We start from the raw sequence: 25798 nt of genomic DNA, 5'->3' as shown, positions 1-25798 counted from the left end.
GGTACATCCATTATGAGTTAATAGACATGAGGATTCCTGCTACTTTCTCCAATCTAACCTACCACTTATCTAACATAAATCATCCTAACCAGTTTGGATTCCTGCTTTAGGACAAGATGAATTGCCTTGCATTAGATCTTCCTCTTTACATAAAAACATTAAACCTGGGTAACAGATTCTAGACCAGATAACTATTTAACATAGTCACATTTAGGTGGGATAAATCCAAACTTTAATCTCTGTGTAAACTGATTTCCTTGCTGTAATTTCAGAATAATATTTTTATCATTTCTCTGCTTTGTCTGCCTTACCTGTTTGATGAATATTCTAGGTCTTGCAATGTCATAGATCTGGTTCCTGGTCAAGTTTGACAATCTTTTTTCAGAGATGGAAATTATTTTGAAGCACCAGACAGATCAGGGTTAAATCAACATAGATTTTATTGCCGTGAAATGTTTGATCAAATGTGGTCATTATCTTAATAGACTCATGTAAAACAGGTAGCTTGTATAGGAAATAGAAATATAAAAGATTATGTTTTTCACCACTGAATTATAAATTAAATTAAATGGAAGGAAAAAACCAAACAAAAACTCCAAAGCAATAAAGAGGACATTGTTTGTTGGTGACCAAGTGCGCACTCACATTTAAATACAATCACAACAGCTGCTGTACAGAACAGAATTAATTGTACAAAATAAAGAAAAGTAAAGAATAGCAATAAAAAGATCCGATCTTTCCAAATGACCTTCACCTGGCAAAGGAAAATGACTTTATCTTCTTCCCTCATTCCCCACACAGCTGTATGTGAATTCTTGTTAAACCTGTAATGAGGGCAGAGGCAAAGGATACTTTTATAAATACAGTTCCTGTATAATTTATTGATTCTTCCTTGTGTTGCAGGCTTGTGTCTTCTACAAATGCTGTTTCTTCTTGTCCTTAGAAATAAAGAATCAGAGCAGCAGAACTATTTCTCCAAAGCATAAATGAAAGTCAAAAGACCTTGGAATTCACCAGCAGCCCTTTTGGATCCCTAAGACATCTAAGACCAAAATTGCTTGTTGGCATTAGGAAACAAACAAACAAACAAAAAATAGCAGTTAGAGATTGTAAAGTTAAAACTGGCTCTTAGGACAATAAACAGCCCTTCTTGAGCCTGGCTGCAAAATTGTGAGCTGCGCCTTTGCCACTGAGTCACGTCCAAAGGAGGAGATGAACTGGGGAAATATTTACACAGAGGTCCAGGATTTGGAAGGACTATACATTGTGCCTGCTTTGTAGCAGATTTTTCTGATTTTAGGAAAAGTCAAAGAGAAACTTCAAAGAGCAGATTCCATGTTGATTTGGAGAGCTGAAGTCTTTTCCCAACAAATGTTGGTGTTTATCTTTAAAAAGGAAGCAAATGACAGGTCTAAATTCACCCCTTCTGCCAGTTCTCCAAGGCAACAGAATGACACCTAGAAAGAGTTAGGGTTAGAGATGGCAGCATAAGGGACAAAGTTCTTGACAGTCTTCAGCTGAAGGTGGCAGAGTCATCACTGCATGTCTGTTAACAGGCCATGTGAGCTCTGTTCCAGTTCTCATCATCTGATAAAACTCTCTCTTTACTACGTTACCTGTCTGTCATGTAATGGTGCTGAGTGAGGATGGTGTGAGCAGAGAACCAAATCTCAGGGCAGAGGTGAGGATGTTGCTCCTACTCTGCCAGGCTCACCTGCTAAGCTTAGTCAGCACAAGAGCTGCTTGTATCACAGTGAGTAACACCTTGCTCGAGAAAAATAAGTTTGTAGTTAGTCAGTGTGTTTGCTCCATGAGTGATTTGCCAATAAATCCAAGAGTCAGAAGGTGCTCTTTGTGAGTCAAATGTGCCAGGCCTTAGGATAAGGAGTAAGTTCAGGGGCCTTAAAATGTTTAGAGATTGGTGGTGGGAAAGGTGTAACTCATACAGAGCTGAGCAATGGGCTGAAGCACAAAAGGATCCAACTACTCAAACAGCACTTGGGTTACTAATCAATTTTTGGGGTCCAACAATCATAATGACTCATTGTCCCGGCCATGAAACTTTGGAGACTTTACTCCATTGATGGTTTTGACATTGGATAAACACTTCCATAACCTCTTAAAGGAAGATTTTTTTTCCTTTTTCTGATCAGATACATTTCCAAGTCAAAGAGGTACAAGTATACTTCAATTTGACACTAGAGAGCACCCACTAGCTTCAAATCATGGACTTTTTTCAGGTTTATCTAGGTCATGAATGTGTTTTGAGATGGCAATGTTTTCACAGAGACAAGGATTAAGAAAATAATAAAACCCCCAAACCTACAACATGGGAACATGGACAGCACAGGAATGTAAGCGGGAACCTAAGCTGAGATTTTAACAGGAACATCAGTGAATTCATTGCTTAAAACCTCACTGAAAGTTCCAGTGTCAAAAACTAAAGGTATTTTGACACCAAACTGCTCAGATAGCTAGTTCAGCAGAAAAGGCAGTGATAATTATTGTTCACTCAATAAAATTATTAAGTGCAATTAAAAAGAAAAAATAAAGAGCCTGCCAATGTCAGCAAACTTGCAGCCACATTTTAAAAATAATTTTGCTTTTAAAATGTGCTAAAGTACTAAGAGAAAAAAACAGAATGGAAATAGAAACAACTTCTTAATGGTAAGAACATATAGCAGCTCAATCAGCTAGAATCAGATCTATGTGGACAATTAACAAAAATATACAGGGGTCATTAAGCCAAAAACTGGAAGTTCTGGAGCTTGAAGTGTGCTCAGATTTATTAATAGTAATAGATGGAAGGGTAATCTGGGCCAAAAATAATCTGTTGCTTGCAGAGCAGACACTCATAATGATTATGTAACAGTGAGAGACACAAATCTTGAAGTAAATTATTGTTGGGACCTTGGACCATATCCTGATTAGGCAAATATTTCATATAAGGCTGTATACATATTATTTGCAATGTTAAGCATTTTAATTTGATGGTAATAAAGTGTTCTTTAACAACAGTTTCACAGATTTATTTGCCCAAACATTTATTCCTCCTTCTCCAAAAAGTTGGTGTTTTAGTGGAAAAAACTGAAAAGCATTTTAAAAACCTTTTACTTATATTTTTTGCCCAAACAAAATCTAATTTAAATCTATCCATATCTTGAAATAGATGTTCAAATTAAATTGCTTTACAGCACGTATTTTACAAATGTGGCAAATCTGCATATCTGACACAGTCAAACTTTTGATTTTTCCCTTTCCTCTCCCTCAGTTTGGGCAATAGAAAAAGCAGGATGAGTTTCCTTTTCACTTTTAATCATGGTAACCTACTCACACTCAAGTATTTAATGTTCTAGGACAGTTCCACAATGTTTCTGCTGAAGACATCTCTGAGGACTGTTCATTTGATTTTAGCTTTTCTCCAGAAGTACCGGTACAAATTCGTTAAATTAATTTAATAAAGTTAATTTTTTTGAGGCACTTTTTTGATCTTGGTGTGTTAAGGAGGTGGAGTCCCACAGAGATACACCTGTTTCCCTCAATGCAGGAGGGTGACTGGATAGCACTGAAGCAGGTGTCTGAGTTATACACTTCCCCTGAGCAAGAACAATTCCGGGCAAAAGCGTAGGATTTTTTTTTTTCCAGATTTCTTTAAATAAATAATCAGGGATTCCTTACTTTCTAGAGTGTTTTCTCATGGTGATGGCAATGTCCTTACTGACCTTGAGAGGAACAGCATCACGCCATCATCACTCCAGCGCCTTCCATAATTTGAAAGGTGAGGGTGACACTGTTAATAATGTTTAATTCCTTTTATCTGGCTCTAAACACTGCAGGTATTTGTCCCAGTCCTCAAGTTTAGTCCAAACTGATCATCCAAGGTGTAATCCATGCTAACAACTTCTAGAAATTGAAAATGTGTGTGAGAGCCTCTGTCACTCAGCAGTTATCTACTGCTGTCTCTGGAATCCTCCAGCTCTTCCTCCAAGTGAGTCCAGTTCTCCTAAAGGATTCATGTCATAACTGTCAAAACTCTGTCTTAGATACCTAAAACATCTCAACATTTACACATCGACAACTATAGTTTTTCCTACCACAGAAGGAGCTGAATTGTCCCTTGGAAGAAAAGATCTGGTTCTGCTGATCTGAAGTAGAGTTTAGATGGACAACACCAAGCCCTCCCAGCAATACCATTCCTTCCTAACTTTCTCAATAAGGTGATGTTAGAGAAACAAGAAAAAGAATGGAATAAAGGTCTCGTTGAAGAAGGAGTTAGAATGTGACTGGAATAATTCCCTAGACTCAAAGAGTCTTGAGCTCAAACTATACCTCCCATGTTTTCTGCTTGAGGATGTGTGGTAGGTGGTAAAGTAATATTTCAGAAGTACATTAGCAAGGTTGTTACCACTCAGCTGCTGTGGACTAAGCCAATCTGTCTTATTTGTCATTTTGTTTTAATTTTATTTCCAGTGAGTGGATTCTGTTAGACCTCTGCACCTCAGCTGGATTTATAAAGACAATAAAGCTGCAGAAACAAGCTGTTGGAGAAAAGAAAGCATCATAAAATCAAGACAACACAAAAGGTGACTCCAAATGCCTGCACTGATTGTGTTGAACAGAGATCCAGGTATGGCAGAGTGCTGTGGTACCAGGAGCTGAGAAAATAGAGAACAGAAGCCCATGGTGTCATTTAAACTGAAGTCCACAGAGGGATCAGGGCTCTTACTGAGACTATCAAGGTTTGTTTTCCTTTTAGTCTGCCATGCTCTTTTCACAAGAGACGCCATGGCTGCTGCTTGAATGGTCAGGACAGATTCCCAACAGGTTCTGGCCTCATTCCAGTGCAGCTTTATTTTGCATTCCCATGTACAGGATGGTTCATTTGTCCCATGACCCAAGAATTCCTTTTTACCAGATTTCCATGTTGTTTTTTCAATGGTGAGTAGATCAGGCATTTCCCATGGACCAGAGGAAGCCTTTCTTTCAATTTATCCAGCATGAGAGCAAAGTCAGGATGCTGGAACTGTGTGTCCCGCAACTGATGCGCTGACCCTAACTCTGCTGCCGGAGAAGAAAGTGCTTCAAATTTCATGTGCCACCTCAGCCAAGTCCAGAAGTGCTTATAAAAAACAGTGTTAGTGTATCATTCAGAACAATCAAATACTACGTGCACAAAAAAGCAGTTTAGAGCAACATAAATTTTAAAAAAGTGACAATTTCATCACACAATTACTGTACACTGCTGTTCTTAGGGTTGAATACTTTCCTCTCTCACGCTCTCTCTTTCTCTCTGTTTTAATCTTTCTTTTTTATTTTCTTTTTATTTTCTTTTTTACTATTTTTTTTCTTTTTTTCCCCCCCCTTTTTTTTTTCCTCTGGATTTGGTCCACTGGAGATAAATTGCCCTCAATGATATATATATTTAAAAAAAATATCAGCAGCAAGACTCTCTCGAAATAGATTCTGTTTGATGTAGCTAGTCTGTCTTTTCTGTTTTGCCCTCTTTCACAGCAGCCTCTGAAGTTTTCCGCAGGGGGGCTTTCTCCGAGTTGGCGTGTCCTTGGCCGGATTCCGCCGCTCCTCCGTTTTTGTGCGATGTGTGCTTTTCCAAGTAGTTCAGCATTTCACTGAGAACAGTTTGGAAAGTGCTTAGGGCAGCACATATTGCAGGAGTTCCAAAACCGTGAGTGATCAAACTACAAATGGGAAGGAGACAGAAGAGGAAGAAAAAAAAAGAAAAAAAAAGAAAAAAAAAAGGGAAAGAAACACACACACACACATAAATATCAATGCGCCCACAAACACTGAGTTTACAGTACGCTCATTTTGCTATACTGAAATTCAAGATTTGCTCCCTAAACTATTTATTACCTGTGGGAGAAACAGAAAAGAAAGGAATAGAGCCAAAGAGCAGACTGCATGCAGCTTCAAAGGTTGTTTTTGGTGGAGCCTCAGTTCTGAAACACCATGGGACAGACTCTCAGCAAGTGCAGACTGACACAGGGCTGTTGACTTCAGAGAAGCCAAGACAGAATCCATGCCCTTGGCTCTTCAGCATTGCTAATTTTCCAGTGTCATAAAGTCTGGCTCCCCCTTCTTGAGTAAATAAAAAGGATTTTGTGTGGTTTATTCAAAATTCTGGATCATACTCAGTTGACTTGATGATCTTGGAGATCTTTTCCACCCTTAATGATTCTGTGATTTTATAGCTCTTAAACATGACCTGGTTATTCTAAAGGAAGATATGACTGTATCTGTACTAGGAAATTCAGCAAAGCCAAGGATACCATCTCTAACCCTCAGCACAATTGGCATGATTTTGTCATATCCCTGCTGCTACACTCATGGACCATCCAACAGGGTGAGATCTGAAATTCCCATCCCAAACAGACCCTGGCCAATACCCTTGGCCAACACCCATGCTCAAGCAATGAACAGAAAATGTTTCACATAGGGCTGGTTTAGCCAGGCTGAATTAATGAACCATCCTAACCAATTATTGGCAAAAAATAACACAGTTCTAATGGTGTTTCCCTAGTGTTGAATTTACTGGTATAGATTTGCCCTGTTGCACCTTTCATCCAAACATCTAAATAAGGGGATTTTATAAACACTGAACTTTTATTGTCATTGTTCCTGGCTGCCACCTGTAGATCCAGAAATGTGCAAGTTTTCCACAAGTCCCATCCCTTGGATACCATCTCGCTGAAGATCATAGAATCCCAGAATTGTCTGGGTTGGAGGGGACCTTGAAGATCATCTCATTCCATCCCCCTGGGGCAGGGACACCTTCCACTACCCCAGGGTGCTCCCAGCCCCATCGAACCTGGCCTTGGACACTTCCAGAGATACAGGGGTAGCCACAGCTTCTCTGGGAAACCTGCACCAGGGCCTCTCCCCCCTCAAAGTGAGGAATTTCTTCCCAATATCCCATCAAACTCTGCCCTCTGTCAGTGGGAAGCCATTTCTCCTTTTCCTGTCACTCTATGCCCTTATCCGAAGTCCCTCTCCAGATATCATGGAGACTGTCAGGGTACAAGAAGGGGCTTTAAGACCTCCCCAGAGCCTTTTCTTCTCCAGGCTGAACAATCCCAATCCTCTCAGCCTTTCCTTGTAGCAGAACTGCTCCAGCCCTCTAACCATCTTCATGGACTCCTCCAGACTTACTCCAACACCTCCATGTCTTTCCTGCACTGAGGACCCCCAAGCTGGATGCAAGACTGCAGGATGTCCCTACTACCATAGGATTTGGGACATGCCACTAGAAACTGGTTTTTAAGCAATTGTCTTTGGCACCATTTGCCTAAATATTATGTGTGTGGCATAAGATGATCATGAAAGGGCAAAAAAAACTAAAGTTATTATGGGACAACCAAGTTGCTCTCCTTGTTATAGTGATTCATTTTCATAGGTGGTATGTGAAAACAAAAACCCCTGCCCTAATCATCCAGATTTTTAGTTTTAATTTAGAAACATAAATTAAAAATTATTTCAAAGATTGAAATTCCATTGAAATTTCAAAAGTGGTTTCAGTTATTTTAATCCCACTCAGAGAAGAAAGAACATGAAAGGAACAGAAGCTAATTTTTGAGTTTGTGGGCATTTTTGAGAAATCAATACTTTATATTGATTTGGGTGAGGGGAAAAAAAACCCCACATCACAATGATTTTGCCAAGGAAAAATAATTGTTTCCCGTTCCCTGCTGGTTAAGATTTTGTCCCTACAGCCACTATTTGGCTGTCTTGGGCACCATATCAGTAAATCCTGATCTGATGTAGAGACCCATGTAAGGGTTAGAAATATGAATATTTCACCTCAGTGACCTGTTTCCTCTGCACTTTGGCTTCTCAATCTTTCCAGGCTTTTTAGAAAAAAAAAGTGAAAATGTAGGGACTAAGGGGAAAGAGATTTTACAGGACATGGACAATTGGTAGGATGTTTTAAGTATCAAAAAAACCCACATGGAAAAGGCTTCAAGATAGTTTTTTGGGTCACCTTTCTGTCTGCTAGACACGGGAAACCTATTTGATAGAAAAGCTGGTATCTTAGGGAAGACACAAAAATATGTGAATTCTAACCAACATGAATGCTCAATATGGAAATATGTCTTCATTTTAGATTGGGAGTGGCATAGCCTTTTATAAAAGGTCTCCAAAAGGTTATTTCCAAATAACTAGCATTTAGAACATTTATTCATCAGTCTCCAGGCAGTTTTCAAAGCAGGAATTTATATTTATTCCCAGTTAGTAATGCAAGGAAAATTGTAATTAAATATTTACACGCAATATTTTGCAAACATCAATTAATAATACCCCATAAAGTTTGGGTGCTTGATGTTTGAACTTGTATCAATATCTGGATCTTTATAATTTAGCATTGCAAAGAGGTAAACATACTTCAGTTTAATTTTATTTTCTTTTTAGGCATGTTGTCTGGCATACCAGAACTATAAAAATCATCATCATTGTAAGTCATGTTTTAAATAGCTGAAAAACTAGATCAGCAGTAGCATATATGAGTATTTTAAGCCCTTTCAAGTCACTTTAGGAGTCAGGTGATTCAATGTTTTTGTGTTGCATTTTATAATAATTTCTGGTCTTCAGAAGTCCAAAGAAATGAAAATGTGATGGAATTTGCAGAAACAGTAAGCAAGAAAAAGGAAATTAAAAGTATCATTACTAGTTATATTATTGCATGATTTTTACACAGCTTTTGTGATCTTCTGGGTTGTCCTGATTTGGAGAACTGACTATACCGAGACATGTAAAAATCTTTATGATCTTGCAAATAAAAAAAACCTAATGTATGTATTACAGAAGCTGGAAATATCTGCATTCATTCATTCATTCATTCATTCATTCATTCATTCATTTCCAGTAGATGCAAATCATAAAACCATAGAATCATTTAGGTTGGGAAATACCACCATGATCATCAGGTCCAACCATTTTCCCAGCACTGCCAAGCCCATCACTAAACCATGTTGCCAAAAGCCACATCCACTTGAATATTGAACACTTTCAGGGATTATTGAGCACTTTCACCATTTCCCTGGGCAGCCTGTTCCAACACCTGACCACCCTTTCAGCTAAGTTTTTCCTAATATCCAATCTAAACCTCTCCTGGCTCAACTTAAGGTTGTTTCCTCGTGTCCTATCGCTTGTTACCTGGGAAGAAAGACTGACTCCCACCTGGCTACAACCTGCTTTCAGGGCATTGTAGAGGCTGAGAAGGTCAAGTAAACAGTAAGTTTAATACAGGATTAAATGGAAAAGAAACTTTGGCCTACAATTATTTAAACTTTCAATTTGGGAACAAAAGGAATGATACTGTGTTCATTTGACAGCTCAATAGACCCTGAGAAGTAAAGTGGGAATACAACCTTCAAAACTTGGAGGGACTGTCTCAGAAATGATCTCTAGGGGTAGGAACAAACTTCAGTGTTCTGAAATGCTGAACAAGACTGTAGAAAATACCAGAATGGGACAAAATCTGATATTAAGGTACATAAGTGTAGGTGCCAACTTGTAAGTGTAAACATCAACAGCGCCAAACTCCCATTACCACCAAACAGGACTTAATGTAGTTTCTGTCTGTAAGAGTCTACAGTGATTTGATTTGATATGTCCTGTGACATTTGGAACATCTGCACAGATTTGATAGATATGATATAGGACTGAAGTCCACCCTGCTTCTAGATGTTTTAGTGCTGGGCAGGTTACCCTTGTGTATCTCAAATTGTTTACGCAAATGAATTGAGCCCTGGGGCTTTGTTCAATACACTCACAGAAGTCTGGAGAATGAATTAGCACATTAAATGGATGGGTCTCCTTTATGGTTAGATGCACCATTCTCCTGGCTACACTAGGGGCTCCATCCTAAATAAAAATGTGATTTGGGTGCTATTTGAGGTGTTCTGGGATACCCAGACATCTATGTCACGTGAACAGGTAATAATACAGGGGGGTTAGAGGGGACCAGGACCCTTTTAAAGCAGCAGTGGGTGGATGGAATACCTAATAGCACCTAAAAAGGCTCAGCTATGTCTTGCCTTAGATCTTCATTGACTCCATGAGAAGCTCAGACATCCAGCTTACGTAAAAGCACCAAGATATTTCTACTTTATCCAGAGCAGAATCTCAAACTTCTGGTTTAAAAAACTAATGCTCATAGGGAACGAATGTTTTGGAGTGAGTAAGGGGTCTATTTCCTTTACAGTTTAGCCTTTTAGTTACCAGTAATCATTAAATATGGCAGCTCTCACCAACATAGCCTTATGTTTCTTATTAAAAAGCCAACTCCTTTTAGTGAAATGGTGCTGCAGAGACTTGTGGTAACTCTACTTTCAGTTCCTGATGAATACATTCTTCTCCACAAATGGGGATATGCAGAGCCTTTTAATTTTCCCATGAAGCTTATTAAGAGAAATCATTTTATAGAAAATTTCTAACCAGCCCTTCTTGCCAAGCTCCTATGAGGGTGTATTTTATTAGGCTCACTTTAGGTAATGAGCATTAAAAGGCCGAGAGATATTATCTTCTACTTTAACTCACATTTCTATCAGTAATTCCCCTTGCTCTAATTTTGGCGGTCCTTACTTCTCTGCAAGTTAAAGTCTTTGAAAAATTCAAGAAAGTTGGATAATTTCCCTTTGCTGATGAAAGTAAGTTTCAAGTTTGGGAGAAAATCTGATTTTACATTTAAATCAGATATAACAGACGAAGATTAATGGCAGAGCATTCAAATGTGTTTCCTGAAAGTCAAATTTAGCTGCTTGATTTTCCAGGCTAATTGACATCATGCTGAAATGGGTTCGTTTTTGGTATTCTCCACACCTATGAAAGGAGTTGCTTTCATTATCACACTTTCATTTGGGTTTATAAGCCTAAAATTAAACATGGTGGTTTCGTAATGGAGTCTTCTGGATATTCTCAGCTTTGTAGTGCATCCCACTCCAGCTCCTATAAACCAAATCTATTGTTCTGAGAGGCAAGGCTGAAATCTCTGATTCTGGTGTTGGAGAGGTGCAGGAAGAAGGCAATGAATATCAGGCCAACACATTACAAAGCCTGGTGCTTAAGGATATCCAGACCCACCTGTAATTCTGCCCAATGCTATGATGCAATTATGTCTGCTCATGTTTTAATGATGGCCTTACTTAAAAGTGGAAAGACCCAAGTGTGCCTGAAGGCTTGGAGTCTCGTTTGGCAACCACCTCAAGGACTCCTCCCTACCCCAGGCTGGTGAAGCTCTGACATGAAGCAAGAGAAACAGCTTCCCTCTCAGTGGGGGGGAGGAAGAGGCCATCTGCACTGAATGTTTACATCCTCATTTAAAATAAATAAGCCCTTTAAAATAATAATAATGAAGACAAAGAAACCTTGACCTTATTGGTCAGATTTTTTTAGAACTTTGACTGTGAAAACTCCATGATTATCCAAGTTCAACAGCACACAGCTGATGACAGATGGTAAGATATGATATGACGTTTAATGGCTGTAAAGGAAATGGTAAAATATTTGGATATCTTCACTGACACAAGTACCATCTGAATATAGAGGTGAGAATATTGACTCTGAGGTGCTTTTGTTGATTTCAAAGTCTCTCTTGAGAAGGTTGCCTAGAAAGTGAAATGGTGATAACTTTACTTCAGAAGCTTAGAAGGTCTAACCATGACAAAAGTTAGACTGATTGTAAAAAATGAGAACATGGGCAGTGTATATTACAGGGATAAGAAGGATCAGAGTAGCAAACAGTACAGAAGTTGCCTTCAAACTAGGCTCTCATGTTTTCCTTCTGTCCATAGTATATTAAGGACATGTCCTCCTAAGCAGATGAACTTCCTTCTACCATGTGTAAAAGCCACGGAGAAAATAGGAGGAGAGCGTTAGAGCTGATGCCCCAAATTTAAGATAATCTATTTTGGCTGATGCTCTAAATTTAAGATAATCTATTTCGGATCTGTAAATTTCAGACTTTGGGACTCATTTTCCACACTAAGAAGAACTGCACAGGCAACAGGCCTGAAACTTCCAAAAACTGTGGGGAGTTTCTGAACTGTAGACCAAAGTTTAAAACATTTAGTGGTTCGTCTTTACTTTATAGGAAGGCAAAGAAACATATGAGGTTCATTTAATTTACTTCCATCCACAAATTTCTCCAGTGAGGAAATGTAGCTGAGAAGCCCTATTGCCCTCCTCAAATGAGAAAGAAAAAGAATTAACATTTATAAACATGCTCATGACAAAATGCAATCGATTTTGTAGCCTTTTTATTTGGAAAGGAGGGGCAGGCATTCCTTTTTCTTTTGGGAAACACAAGAGTGCCCTAAAAGCTTTAAGAAATCTTAAGTGCTGTGTTGAAAATCTAAGCACCTCCAAGGATTTTTTTGCATCTTTGATGAATATATGTATATTTTTCCCCATGATTATGGAAACTAGTCTTTAATGAACCAGATAAAAAAAAGAAAACAGATTTTTGTCTGTTTTTTTGACTCCATAAATTGTGACTTTAAGGGAATATGGTATCATACAAACCATGACAAAAACCTTTAACAATATTAGAAATTAGAAAGGATTTGGTTCATCAGGAGAGTAGGACAAGATGAGACCTTACTATGTAAAGATCAAAGAGGGAATCCCTTAGAAAGGAAGTGAGGGAATGATACCAGAAGAAGGCACTCTAAGACCTATGGTAAATAAAGAGAAAAGGAAAAAAAAGTAAAAATAAAATTTAAAAAAAGGAAAAAAGAATGAAACAATTGGTTGCTCCCTAGTGCCTCAGTGCTGGACACCAGTGTTGCTCCTCTCAGTTAACAAAATCCAAAGATTGAGGGAGCTCCTGGAAATCAGGGAACTCTAGAGGGCACCAGAGGTGTTTCACCATAAACTTCATCGTACACCAGGTTTCTTCCAGTCCCTGCATCCAAATAGGAGGCTGCTGCTGTGAACTGAGATCGCTGGAATTACAACAGAAGCTCCTCTACCTCCTGATAAGCAAAGAAGTGTAAAAAAAAAAGAGAGAACAATGTACAAAAGGGGATGAGCACACCTTTGAAGACAACCCACAAGTGAAGTCTTTGGACTTGGCTTCTTGTTACAGTTTAAAGAACACGCTGAGCTTCAAAACCTGTTTCAGTGCTCCATTTTCCCCTTTGGAAAGAAGGATGTTACTTTCTCACTGCTCCCAAAGTCTGGGATTCTGGTTTCTTGTCTGTCACTTTTCGTGTCACCTCGTCAGCGTGATGCCAGGCACTGGCAGGAGGCTGACAGCTCCAGGCTCAGCAAGCAGCTGAGCGACAAAACTCTTGTCTCAAACGGTTTCACAGGAAGGGAGTTTCGTATCAGCTGGATGGCTCAACAGAACACAGAATAATCCATGAGGATGCTGATTGCTTTCATTACCTAACTTTAGTATTCTGTACCTATTACTTTTTGTGTGTCTGTTTTTATAAGGTTTCTGCAGTGAAAGGAGTGTCACATACAAGAAAGTAGTTTTCCGTTTGCTGTTTTGCTGTCTTTATATGTAAAATAGAAGATCTGGGTGTGATTTTGCATCTTGATGAAATGTAGCCTTGAAGGTAAGTGATCAAATACAACTGCAGTAATCAGTGGATAATCTCCTTTCCCTGTGTGATGGATGGCATTAGTAGGATATCTGAAATTTCCAACCACCACAGATTCTTAGAGATACAAGTGTCCCAAAAGTAAATGTAGAAGATATATCTATACCAAATTTTACAAGTGAAGAAAGTGAGGCTAGGAGGGTGTTTGATGAGGTCATGGAGTCTGTATGTATAAACCAAGACACAGGCACACATCTTGTGAGTATAATCTCAGAAAGTCTTCTGTTTAAAAGATTTATGTGTTATGGCTTTGGTACTGCAGCACAGAATGTGGGTTATTTTTGATGAGTTTTCTGCTAACTCTAGATTGCGCAAGATTCTGGGAAACCAAGAAAAGAATTCTATTAAAAATTAAAAAAAAAAAAAACAAACCAAAAGACAAACAACAAGACTGCTCTGATGTAAGGGCAGGTTAAGAAGAAAAAGACATGAAGACATATCAGTTTGACTTTCAGGTTCCTGGCTGAATCTCAGATGTGACAGTGAAATGGAAGAGAGAAGAAGGTATGTGCTATCTACAGTCAACAGGAGAGAAATATTATCTAAAATATACTTTTTTTTAAATTGCTGTCTTATTGATTTGTATATTTGGTCCAATTAGAGGGATTCCCTAAATGCTGATCTGAGTGGCAGATGCAGGTGAAACAGGATGTCTCTTCACACCTAAAATGACCCCAGGTCTCCCCATTCACCAGACAGGTGAATCACTCTAAGGTTCTTAAACTGAAGCTGAGGAATGCTGTTGGTTCACCTTTAGCCGCATTAGCAAAGTGAAAATACAGAGATTCCTCAGGCCATGAGTGACCTGGCCCCATTTCTATCAATCAAGCATTTTTACCTGAAAATAGTGGCCACAGCCAAGCTTCCAGCTGAGGCAAGGCTGAGCAGTGCCTGGGAATTGTTTGGGACAGAAAGAGGTGGTCTTGGCCAAATTCATTCAAGGAACCACAGAAGCAGCCAAACATTACAGACATTTGTGATCCAGTGTCCAGGTCTAAAGGCACACAGTTCATTAGATTAATTTTTTTGTATCTTTTGAGGTGTCTTAATTTCTGCCTGTCTTCATTCCTTCTTTGAAATGTGACAGAAACACTTCCCTTCCTCGCACCAGGAATCTCTACAACAGAGAATAATTGGTTCATCTGGTCTGGCTCTCTGCTCTGGAGAGAACTGGATGCACTAAATTTGTGGGGCGTGCAAAAATACCACAGAGATGAGTGATATGGAATTATGGATATTTCCCACACTGGTATGCCTCAGATCTACCTGCACAGCCCTAACAGGAAAAGGATGGGGTTTGATGGTTCTGTTAGTCCATGTCGCTCCAGATCCAGCAGAAGAACCTGTTGGTTGCAATGTCACCATTCAGCTCTGCTGATTTAGAGGCAGAATTATGTTGTTGGGGGTTATCCAAGACTTCACCATCTCCCCTCACAGCTACCTGTGCCATAAAATCTCTGAGTGTGTGAGTCAGAGCTCTTGTGTCTCCAGGCAGACTTGTCTTCATCTGCTGCTGGCCATGATTGCCCTGGTTTACTGTTTCTGATCTTTTCTAAAGTGAATTATTCTCAGGGTCTTACAAATGTTTTGCTTACATCTATCCTTTTGCTATCTCTAAATGTTACAATCTTACAAAGCTAAAGAAAGACTTATATAACCTGAAAGGTCCTAGAAAAAATAGAGATGAAGCCTCACCTTTACTTTACTTTTTTTTTTTAAAACCTGTAGGATTTGAATCTGGTTTGAGTTTCATGAGAAATTAACTCCCCAGCTTTTCCTTCTTCCATACTCAGATACATGCACATGTACACAGAAACCTCACATGAATCTGTGGGATTCTGGGGAAAAAACCCTCTGAATTATAAGTAATTTATAAGTATTATAAATATAGAAGCATTACAAATATTATAAGTATTTTATAATTAAGTATTATAAAATACTTATAAGTAAATACATAAAAGTAAATAAGTATTTTTTAAAGTATTATAAATATTATAAGTATTTTAAAAGAAACTAAGTTTTATGTAAGTACTTTCCTTTTCCCTTTCATTTTCACTTATCTTTCTTTTTCTCTTGCTCTTCTCACTCTTTACTCTCCTGATGATCCTTATGGTCTCTCCACTTTAAAAGCAAGGGGTGAGAAAAACAGGTTCCTCTCATTAAAGCCATAGAAAATTTCAGGTTCTTTTCTAGTACTGATATGCTGACTTCGCTCTCCTTTGCAGTAAACCCAAAAATGCTTTGCACAAATCAGCCTTTAGAGGACAATAAAGAGCTCCTGTGTCTGGACAAAAAGTCTCAGCACTTAGTAATGGAAATTGATTTTTCCAGGATTTTTTTGTTTGCTCCATGGCTTCATGATGAATTTTTCCTCAGAAACTGGGGGTGGGATGGCTCATGTGGTGGCTTGCAGGCCAGGTACAACCCACAGGACTATTTGTGTTCAAGGTGTGCAAGACCAGGTTGAGTGGGGCTTTGAGCAGCCTGGTCTTGTGGAAGGTGCCACTGCCCATGGCAGAGAGTTTGGAACAAGGTGGTCTTTAAGATCTCTTCCAACCTTGCCAGCTCAAAGAAGAGCTGAAGGACAAGTTGGGCAGCCCTACAACCTTTCACCTCTTCCTGAATGCAGATTTATGTAATGCTTGGAAATCTGAGCTACCCCAACACAGCCGTGAGATTTGGGATCCAGCCCTGGCAAGGCAGGACTTCCCTAAATCTAAATTTATAACACAGGCAAGGCACCTGACTGGGCTGTAATGAGGGCTGGTGCTTCCAGGATTTCTAAACTTACGCTTTTATTGGTGATACATATGTACTATATGTGCCCAGGAATAGTTTGGGTTAGTGATAGTCAGACCAGACAGAAAAAAAACCCAGAAATTCTGCAGATGAAGAGAAGCTCAGATGGCCAATGCCTGTTCTCTGGCACTACTTTTATCTGCTAGTACCAATATATTTGAAACTATTTGAGGTTATCAGTATAACTTCAACAGCCTACTGATAAACAACGTTATCAATGTAACTTCTCTTCAGTAAAGTCCTCTAAAATGTATTGAAAAGGGAGAAAAGTTGAATGAAAAAAACATAAAATTACCCTGGCTTGGGTAGTGCATCATATTTGCTGCTATAAGTGTAAGGGTCTGAATTGTCTGTTCATGATCAAATAATATTGGAAAGTCATTCCTCATGGAGCATTTTGAATTCAGGTCAGATGAACATCTCAGACAGCAGCTGCACAAACAGGGGTGTACCAGAGGTGTACAAGAATCTCTGAGTTTTTGCATAAGGTTGTGCAAAATCCAGCAGTTTTCAGGCTCACTGGCAGTTCCTTTGAAGATTTTCCATTTTGTGTTTTGCGTGACATTTGAGTTTGGATTTAGAGCAAACCCAAGCCTTCTGGTCCTTTCCTGGGGACTATCCTGTACTTCAGGTTGGACACATTTGAAGATCTTGATGAACTAAGACTCAGTGGAAAAAATTCAGAGAGAGCAGTGAACTTGAAGATTTAAAACAGAAGAAATGGGAGAAAAACCTGTGCCAGGCTGTGAACCCTGGTCTTAATAATTAACACAGAACAGGTAACATCAGGAGAAAGTGGAGTACACAACTCTACACTGAACAGCTGTAGGGGAATTAATTCCTAAAGAAAACTCCCTTTCACCCCAATGTAGTAGAGGCTGGATCCAATTCCACTGTAGATATCTGATGTTATAACTCTTCAGAAAGTCTTTCAATATCTTAGAAATTATTTTAATAAGAGACATTTGTGTGATTCCTCTGATTTTTTTTATGGTCATAAAAAATCTCTTCAGATTCTGAAGATTTCATCATATCATAGAATCATGGAGTGGTTTGTGTTGGAAGGGACATTAAAGACTCTCTATTTCCCCCATGGCAGGGGGTTGGAACAAGATGAGATTTAATGTCCCTTCCACACAAACCATTCTATGATTCTGTGATATTTAATCTCAAGAAGACAAGTAGTGGTAGTAATGGTTGAGATGATCTGACTGTGAAGACTGATGGATTTAGGGGATGGGAATAATGATTTTTTTGCCTACATTAGGTATCGCTGTCCACAGTGTAAGTGACTAGTGTGTACTAGTTGGCTAATCTCCCATTCTGGCGGAGATCTAGAGCAGACTGTTCAGCCAATGGAGTTTAGAGAGAAATTCTAGTTACACTGATGTACACATCTATGCTAGACCTGTTTAATTCCGATTTATCGAGCTACACAGGTGAGATTCCTGGGCACTGTGGCAGAAGATGCACAGCTGGCTGCAGTGGAGGCTCCTACAGGCATCTGAGAGGAGTCAGAAGTCCAAGTAAGAAGCTGATCTGACCCCAGCATCTCTACACAAGCTGGAAAAGGAATATGATCTCAGCTCCACCCCTGGGTCTGGCAGCCCTCACCATTCCCTGAGCACAGTCAGGGAAGGCTCTGACTTAAGGCCAGGGAAGACCCTGTGTGGGACCAAGGCCTGTGTTCCTCCAGGCGCCCATCTTCAGTCCAACACTAAAGCTTTGCAGCAGACATGAAAGAAAGTGCTGACTGATCCAGAGCTGCCTGCAGAAGCTTTGCCCTCCAACTACTGAAGGCATCAGAGAAGGAAGGATGGAAGCTCTACCAGTTGACAGTTTTGTAGCTGAAGCCTTCAGCATTTTATCCTGACTGCTATTTCTACTCTAAACACAGGAATCCTTGGGGATTAGCCACCTCTTATCACATTCCTCTGTGTGCATGCAATAGGGAATTACCTCTTTTTCCACAAGCTTAGGTAGCTGATTAAAATCCCTCTATGAGCATTCTGCATAAATAAGGATTTCTCTTGATGTGTGCAAGTAGTTGGGTGTTTTGGAGTGTGTATTATGGAAAATATACACACAGCTGGGTGCTCTGTGTGTGCACATGCACAGCACTGCTTGAGAATAGGAGTGGGATTGTTCTGGTGTGTTCTTACACAGGTGGGATGCACACAGATGTGTGTGAGAATAAACAGGAATGTCAGGAATGTGTGCACTTGTGGATGGGGAATTACCCTTACCTCTCCACACCTCAACAGGTGCATGGAATAAGTGGGATGGTGGGTATTTTTGGGATTCCACTCAAAGTCGGAGAGACTAAGCATTAGTTATCACAGCACCTATCAGAACATTAGTAACTCACAGATGTTGGGATATTGGGACAAGGAGGTTGTCTGTCCAGCCAGTGAAAGAAGAGTGGCTCAGCTGGTTGTGCTAAAGAATATACAGCACAATTCTAAGCCTTTATAGTGCTCTGAAACTTGCTTAACATTATGGTCTGTAAACAACTCTCTGGGACAGTTCTTCACATGTTTTTTCAGATATTGGCTAGTGGATGGAAAAAATTAACAATTGGTAGCCTCAGCAAGTCACATACTCCCCTCTGAGCAAAGACAGGAGCACCTCCAGGATGTTTCATCCAACTTATCTTTTATAGATATCTTAGATGACCCCACTATTTCAAAGTGGCCTTCTGGAAGATCCCACATCACTCCTGACTGTATCTGACACATTGCCTAAAGCAAAAAGATGAAATTGCACGGCAACTCCTGAGCTAATAAATCTTTGTGAACCCAAAACATCTATACACTTTTATACATAATTTGGATAAAATTCTAATGAAGTTTGGACTTGGCATGCACGTACCATGGGTATTTGTCTTCAAAACATCTACTAAGCCTGTTTAAATCAGTACCTTAAATATTGCTTGAGAACTGAGTCTAAATATATCATCAGTCTGGCTTTTTGGTGTGAGTCAGCTTTCATTCTCCCAGATTTTTCCAGTGTGTTGTTTGGAAATTAATGCAGTAAAATAGTTTTAGTAGATAATGTATTTTAAGGCCAGCCTGCTTTGGAAGCCAAAGAGTTAATAAAATGGTCCTTGTAAGACATTGTCAAATTATCTCAGTAGCATAGAGGAGCTTCTGAAATGATTTATTTAATTGGAAAGGATGCAACCTCTTTTTCCTATTATTTCTATTTTGATTAATTTATATTAGTTCAGAACTTGAGTCTCTGCTTCTGGACCATCCACTTGTGAGCTGTGATTTGGCTCATGTTTAAAGCAAGACAACTTTCTGGCCAGATGGGGAGGTTTGACCAGTCGGTGCAGAAAATATCTTATCCAAACTCAGATTGTGGTCCTAGAAGCAGGTTGAATGCAGCAAACTTGAACTACATTGCTGGGCAAACCTGCATTTTTAATAGGCACAGCCTGCAGGGATTATGGATGTTAATTAATTATTTGCATGTCTTTTAGGTAAGGGAACAAATGCAATTAAGACATCATATGCAGTCTAAATCAAAAGTATGGATTTTCAGTTTCCTCTTTCAAAATCATACCTGAAATGTGTTAAATGTCTCTGGATGTCGAGGTCTAATATTGGAGTCGGTCTGGAGGATCCGAGGGGTGATCTGTCTTGACTTAGAAGGTCTTGGAATTCTTTACATATTTGTCTAAAAGGAAAATGGAAATCCTTCAATAAAACAGGTGTAATCTTTCCCATAAAGCTGATTCCCAAAACACTCCCACCTTGTCCTGAGTGATCTCATTCATAGCAGAATTGCTTGGCAGAATTGTTGTTACAGAAATTAAAGATAGACAAATCCATCTCTGGCTTACCTGCCCCAAATTCTTAGAACCAACAACATACAGAATCTCTTGAACAGAAATATTTTCCCTGTGGAACCATATTAATGCTAACATTTTAAAATGTGATTTTTCCCCTGAATTGGACCCAGTTTGGCAGTGTTAAATCTAGCTTAGCTAACCTACATTGGCAGCAAGCCTTATGATTAAAGGAAATGGTGAATTGGCATTAGAATATGCCTGGAATATGTAAATTACTCTATTATTTAGTTTGTGTAAATACACCAATACCTGTACATAGGCTTGTGTACATTTTGGGCACTGCTTTTTCTGTGAGTTGAAATCCTGGATATTTTGGACTTGCCTTTTTGGCTCCCAACCCTTAGGACAGAGGAGGTGTGAAGGAAAGACCCCTTGTAGTGAGAATTTAGGGTCTGTCCGCTCTGGTCTCCCACCAGCATAGTAGCCCATCTTCTTTGTAAAGGATGGATGGTCTCACTGCTTTCCTTCTCCCACTCAGTCTTCCCTGGGGCTTCTCAGGATGCCACAGCATCTGGGGGTTAAATTTATTCCCTGGAATTGCTCTATATATGACCTAACAGTAGGAAACATCTGACAATAAGGTCTTTTGTTCTTGTGTTGTTGCATTGTTGTTTTGCATTGTGAATTAGCCTCAGAATGTTCTACCAACAAACTTAAAAAAAAAGAAACCAAATCAGTTCCATTTAGCTCATGTCCTCAAAAGATCATTATCTGGACCACGAATGAACAGACATCGCCTACTTTCACTTGGTTTATGATTCAGTTAATTGAAAAAAGGAAAGAGGACCTGTCCAAATCAGCATGGAGCTCTCCATTGCCTGTACTGGAAATAAAGGCACTAATGGGGGATCAGGAGGGCATGATCACCTCCAGATGATCAGGACACCCACCTGGGGACCTGCTCTTTGTTGGGTTAACCTGGTACTGGTCACAGTGCTACATGTAGCCTGGTAACAGTGGCACCCAGTGAAGTGTAGAGTGACAAGGGTCACCCTCACACCTGCAGAACATTTGTCACCATCTGATAACATCCATACAGTTATGCTCCTCTGGTCTCCTAAATCCTGGGGCTTCCTGAGAATAGACCCTGCTGTGGGCTATCTCCCAGGACTTGCCCAAAAGATATTTGGGAGAATTCAATGAGCCATTCTAATATTTTAGTAACTTGGACAAGTGCAATCTGATGATTCAGAGTGTGTGTGGTTCATTTTGGCACCACAGATGCAATCACTGTGCCTAGGGGCAATTTCTAATACTAAATAGCATCTCTGTTGGTCCATGATCCCTTTTAGGAGACTCATTGCACACCTGGTCCTAGATAAAGTTTGGAGTCTTCATTATCACCTTGTAACTCCTGTCTTTTGGGACATGGGGATAATGGAAAAAGTGGGTAAACTCAGCTTGTTGGTCTTTACAAAGTCCTTCACTGCTGAGTTATAAGCAAGAAAACTGTGCTAGGCTGGTTTTACCCTTCACTTTATGACAGTGATACAAGCTGGGAACAGAGATCTTGGATAGCTCTCTCTTGACTAAGAGGAGATGCAGAAACCAATTTCCTGCTGTGCTGCTGGACCCCATCCAAGCCTGATTTCTCTAAATGCTTGTCATCTGCATGGACCTAGACACTGACTGCTTGAAAAGACAGTATCACCCCAGCCTTTCAGGCAAAGAGAGGTATTCAGCAGAAATGTATGTAAATGCAGCATACAGTTTTAATGAATCAGGTCCTTAGAGGAAAAACAGTTCCTTTCAACAACTGAAAACAGTCAGTCATTTTGGCTTCTAAACAATCCACTATCCCCAGTCGGCCCTGTCAGCACTGCTCTTCTCTCCTTCCTCCAACCTCTACTTTCTACCTGTTGAAAAAGTTCATCTTAAAAGTTCTTTTATTTTAACAAAGGAAAGTGTCAGAACCAAGTGTGCAATTAAGTTCCCTTCTATCTTCACGTGTCAAAAGTCTTTACTGAATGTTGGCAGATTGAAAGAAAAGAAAAAAACTTTTTTATTATACATGAAAACCTGCAAAAGGCAGTAACCTACTTTTTTTTTCAAGGGGATTTCTAGGCAAAGTGGTGTCTCAGAGCCTCCTCTACCAGTAAAATATCACCTGGGGTAGTGACAGAGAGAGGGATTGGCAGTTTTTGCTGAGTTGGACTGTGATTTTGAAAAAGCAAAGGAAGATGGTTGTGCTCTCCTAGGGGGCCACAGATTAATAAAAATAGTCCTGGTCACTCCTGCATAGGAGACATCCAATGATTTGTGATACATGGTTCACTATATGACCAGAAAAAGAGAAAAAATTCTGTACTGGGTCAAAACAAGAGCCCCTGATCCCTACAAGTGGCCAAAGCAAATGCCTGATGTTGAGTACAAGAGTGGGGCAAATGTAAGCCCATGAATCTGATTTATTCCAAGTGTGGCAAAGTTTCCAGGTATCCAAGGACCAGATATCAGAGAAATGTCATGAGCCAGATGCTGAGTAGTCTGCGCTGGCTGTAATCAACTCCACAATAAAATTATTATCCACAGTATTCTGGTTTGGTCTGTGTAAATGTGGGTGTATCTGCCCCTCTGATCATAGGGAAGACCTTGTGCTGTGAAACACTGGGATGTTTCCTGTAGGATGCTGTGCCTCTCTAGCAACTGGAAGAGTTGACTCAGCCTTCAGCAGTGTTGTAACTGCCCAAGCTGCAAATTGGTCAGGTTCTGTTCCCTGCTGTAAAATCTCTCAGGCTCTCCCATGCCTCTGCAAGGAAAATTGACCCATGTTGAAAGACCCTATAAAACATGGTCCCAGTATTTTTTTTTTTCCATGACTTGAATACATATCCTGAAACCTTTTTTATGTTTCTAGGGTTGACAGGCCAATATAAAAACTCTTTGGCCAGAATTGTGACAATTCAGTCTTCTTTTTGGAGCATTTTGGTCCATCCAGAAAACCATCCACTTGCCCAAACAATCATCTGCTCAATCAAAGGAGGTGAGTGGAAAGAAAGAATAGTAGAAGACTGTTTGTCTCATTGCTTATGTTTTCTGACCCTTTCATCTCTTTATCAGCCTGTTTCACTCCCATCCTGCCATTGCTGATCCCTGTGTTCAGCAGTGAACAGTGCCTACACAGCCCAATCATCTCTTCTTCCCACAACAATTATTAAGTAGAGCTCTCATTCTCCATTGTCTAGTCCATAAAACTGTTAGAACAGACCATGGCACCATCCTGTTGCATCAATTTGTGCTGTCCCAGGCAGGTCCTGAGTTTGCAAATAGGAGAGACCATTTCCATGAGGTAGCTTTGGAAGATGAAGCAGTTTAACAAAATGAGTGTGATTTGTTCCATGATGGACAGCAGTCCTGTTTTTGTTCTCTGTAATTCTATCAGCATGGCCTCAGATCAGGTAGGGCTGAGTAAGATAATGAAAAGAGTCACTGAAGCTCTGTGGCCTCCATGTGTTAGCTGTTGGTATCTAAATGATCATTTTTTAGCCTTCACTGGCCTGTGGGCCACAGATCTGTGCATGGCAGCTGAACTGCTTCCACTCAGGGTGGGTGGATTGCTCGATTACAAGGTCTGGATGCCCTTGATGTCAAGAAGGCCAGGGAGCTCCTACTGGACACTGGAACCTTCATCATTGTGGACATTTAGGGCTCTGTTTCATTACCCACATGTAGATTTGTAATATCCAAGACTTCCATAGCCATGGCAGATACAACACAGTAACAAAGACAGCAGCAGCTCATGGCCAAACTAGATAGCCCAGTTCAACTCAAATGGCAGCGGGTGCTTGTGTTTGGGCAGCTGAACTGAGCCAATGAATTTGGATGTCTAAATCCATAATGGAAATACACCTAAATATGAAAAACTGTGGAAATAATTTTACCCTTTCCACTTGTTTTTCCTCGTCACCTATATTCTGAGAATTGTGGAAATTGTTCTTTCCCCTTATTTTTCCTCAGGACCACACATGTGAGCACCTCTGTGGGCTTCTGGCCCTGTCCCACAGTGGGCAGCAGCAACACACACAGGCAGCAGCACTCCAGCTCTTTCCACAGACAAAGCTTGAGTGATTTTACCACCCTGGAATTTCTGTGTTGGTTTTGGTAGCAGCATAATAATGTTCTGTTTTTTCTGTCATCACTCAAAAGCCCATGAGCCAGGGAAGTTGTGGGATTGCTGAAATTGCCAACCTAGAGCTTCAGTATGGCTGGTGAGCAGTGGAAAGTCCTGATGATTTTCTAGAGCTCTTTGCATCAGACATGCAGAAGCATGGCTGGGAAATGCCATGCTGATGCAGGGTTGCCGTGGACCTGTGCCTCCTGGAACACCTGGGCAGGACTGGGAATCCCTGTTCTCCTTGCAGGCAGGAGAGGGCAGTAGTAACACACACATTGACCCATCTGTCCCTGTTACCAAAACTGACTGCAGGAGGATGTGACCTTTCTATTATTGACAGACCTCTCTGAGCAATTTCCTGGTGCTTTTAACTGATAGGATTGGGGAAAAGGAATTTTGTTCCTAATAATTTCTGGATAGCAGCGTACAAGTCCCAAGTTCATGGGGGTTAGAGGCAGTGCATGCCCATGATACCTCATCTCAGTAGTGAAGGATGCTGAGAAACTGGATATCGGGTGGTGAGAAAGGGTAGTGAGGCTCTTATGTGCCCCTGAGCGGCACAGCCTTTGGGGACAGGACATAAAAGTGACCCACCAATTATTACAACCCATGGCTTTGTGATTTCTCACTCAAGCCTGGAAAAAATGAGGGAAATTTGCATTATTTTTGTTGAATTGTGTTCCGTAGATGGGACAAATCCTCAGATAGGAGGCAGGATGTTAATGGGCTACACAGCAATGGGGAGACACAACTTGCAGAGAGGAATTTCTTCTGGCCATCTGGTTTATTCTCATGCCTCTGAAACCCCTGGAGCCCCTAAATGTGGATAGAGGTAAGAATAAGATAATATTCCACTTACATTATTCCTTTTAATGCGCAGGAGAATTAGGAACGTGGTATATGAGGTCTCTCATCACATTGACAACCAGAAAATTCCCACTGATCCACGTGGTGATGCTTTTACCACCCCAGGGAAGGACCACAGATTATATTCATGGGATTCACAAGCATGAGATGTTTGAGTGCATCTCATCCCTGGGTCACTGTCAGGGCAAAGTGCTCTGGATACAAGAGGGACATCAAGGCCAGGAATCTTGCCAAAGCAGAAGGACATTGGGATACACAGGACAATCCTGTTGCGGGTCAGCCCTTTCCCCTAGTACAGGGAAATTCCTCCCTTTTGGATATATCACAGCCTGGAAGGGTTTTCAAACACTTCCAGCATGGAGAGGATGATTTGAGAGCTTGGATTTGTGGTCTCAGCTCTACTTCAGCCTCAAATACAAAACTGCAGTGAGCACAGCAAGACTATGAACGTGTTCAAGGTTACCCCACACAGTCAGACCACACACCTAGGGCAGGTCTGCCCTACTCCACACAGACTATTTATTCCTGTTTCCCATGGCT

General features: G+C 40.3%; 1 protein-coding gene across 1 annotated transcript in view; it reads right to left on the bottom strand.

Annotated features, from left to right (window-relative positions):
* Positions 1-416: 416 nt before the first annotated feature.
* Positions 417-25798, bottom strand: part of TFAP2D (transcription factor AP-2 delta) — a 53877-nt gene continuing 28495 nt past the window's right edge. The window contains exons 7-8 of the mRNA XM_031060252.1: positions 19992-20105; positions 417-5696 (exon numbers count right to left, since the gene is read on the bottom strand). Of these exons, the coding sequence (XP_030916112.1) occupies positions 5477-5696; positions 19992-20105 (334 nt within the window). The 3' untranslated portion in view covers positions 417-5476. The remainder of the gene's footprint in view (positions 5697-19991; positions 20106-25798) is intronic.

The sequence above is a fragment of the Geospiza fortis genome, unplaced genomic scaffold, assembly GCF_000277835.1.
Source record: "Geospiza fortis unplaced genomic scaffold, GeoFor_1.0 scaffold106, whole genome shotgun sequence".
In the NCBI taxonomy this organism is placed as follows: Eukaryota; Metazoa; Chordata; class Aves; order Passeriformes; family Thraupidae; genus Geospiza; species Geospiza fortis.
This window is presented reverse-complemented; position numbering and strand designations above follow the sequence as displayed.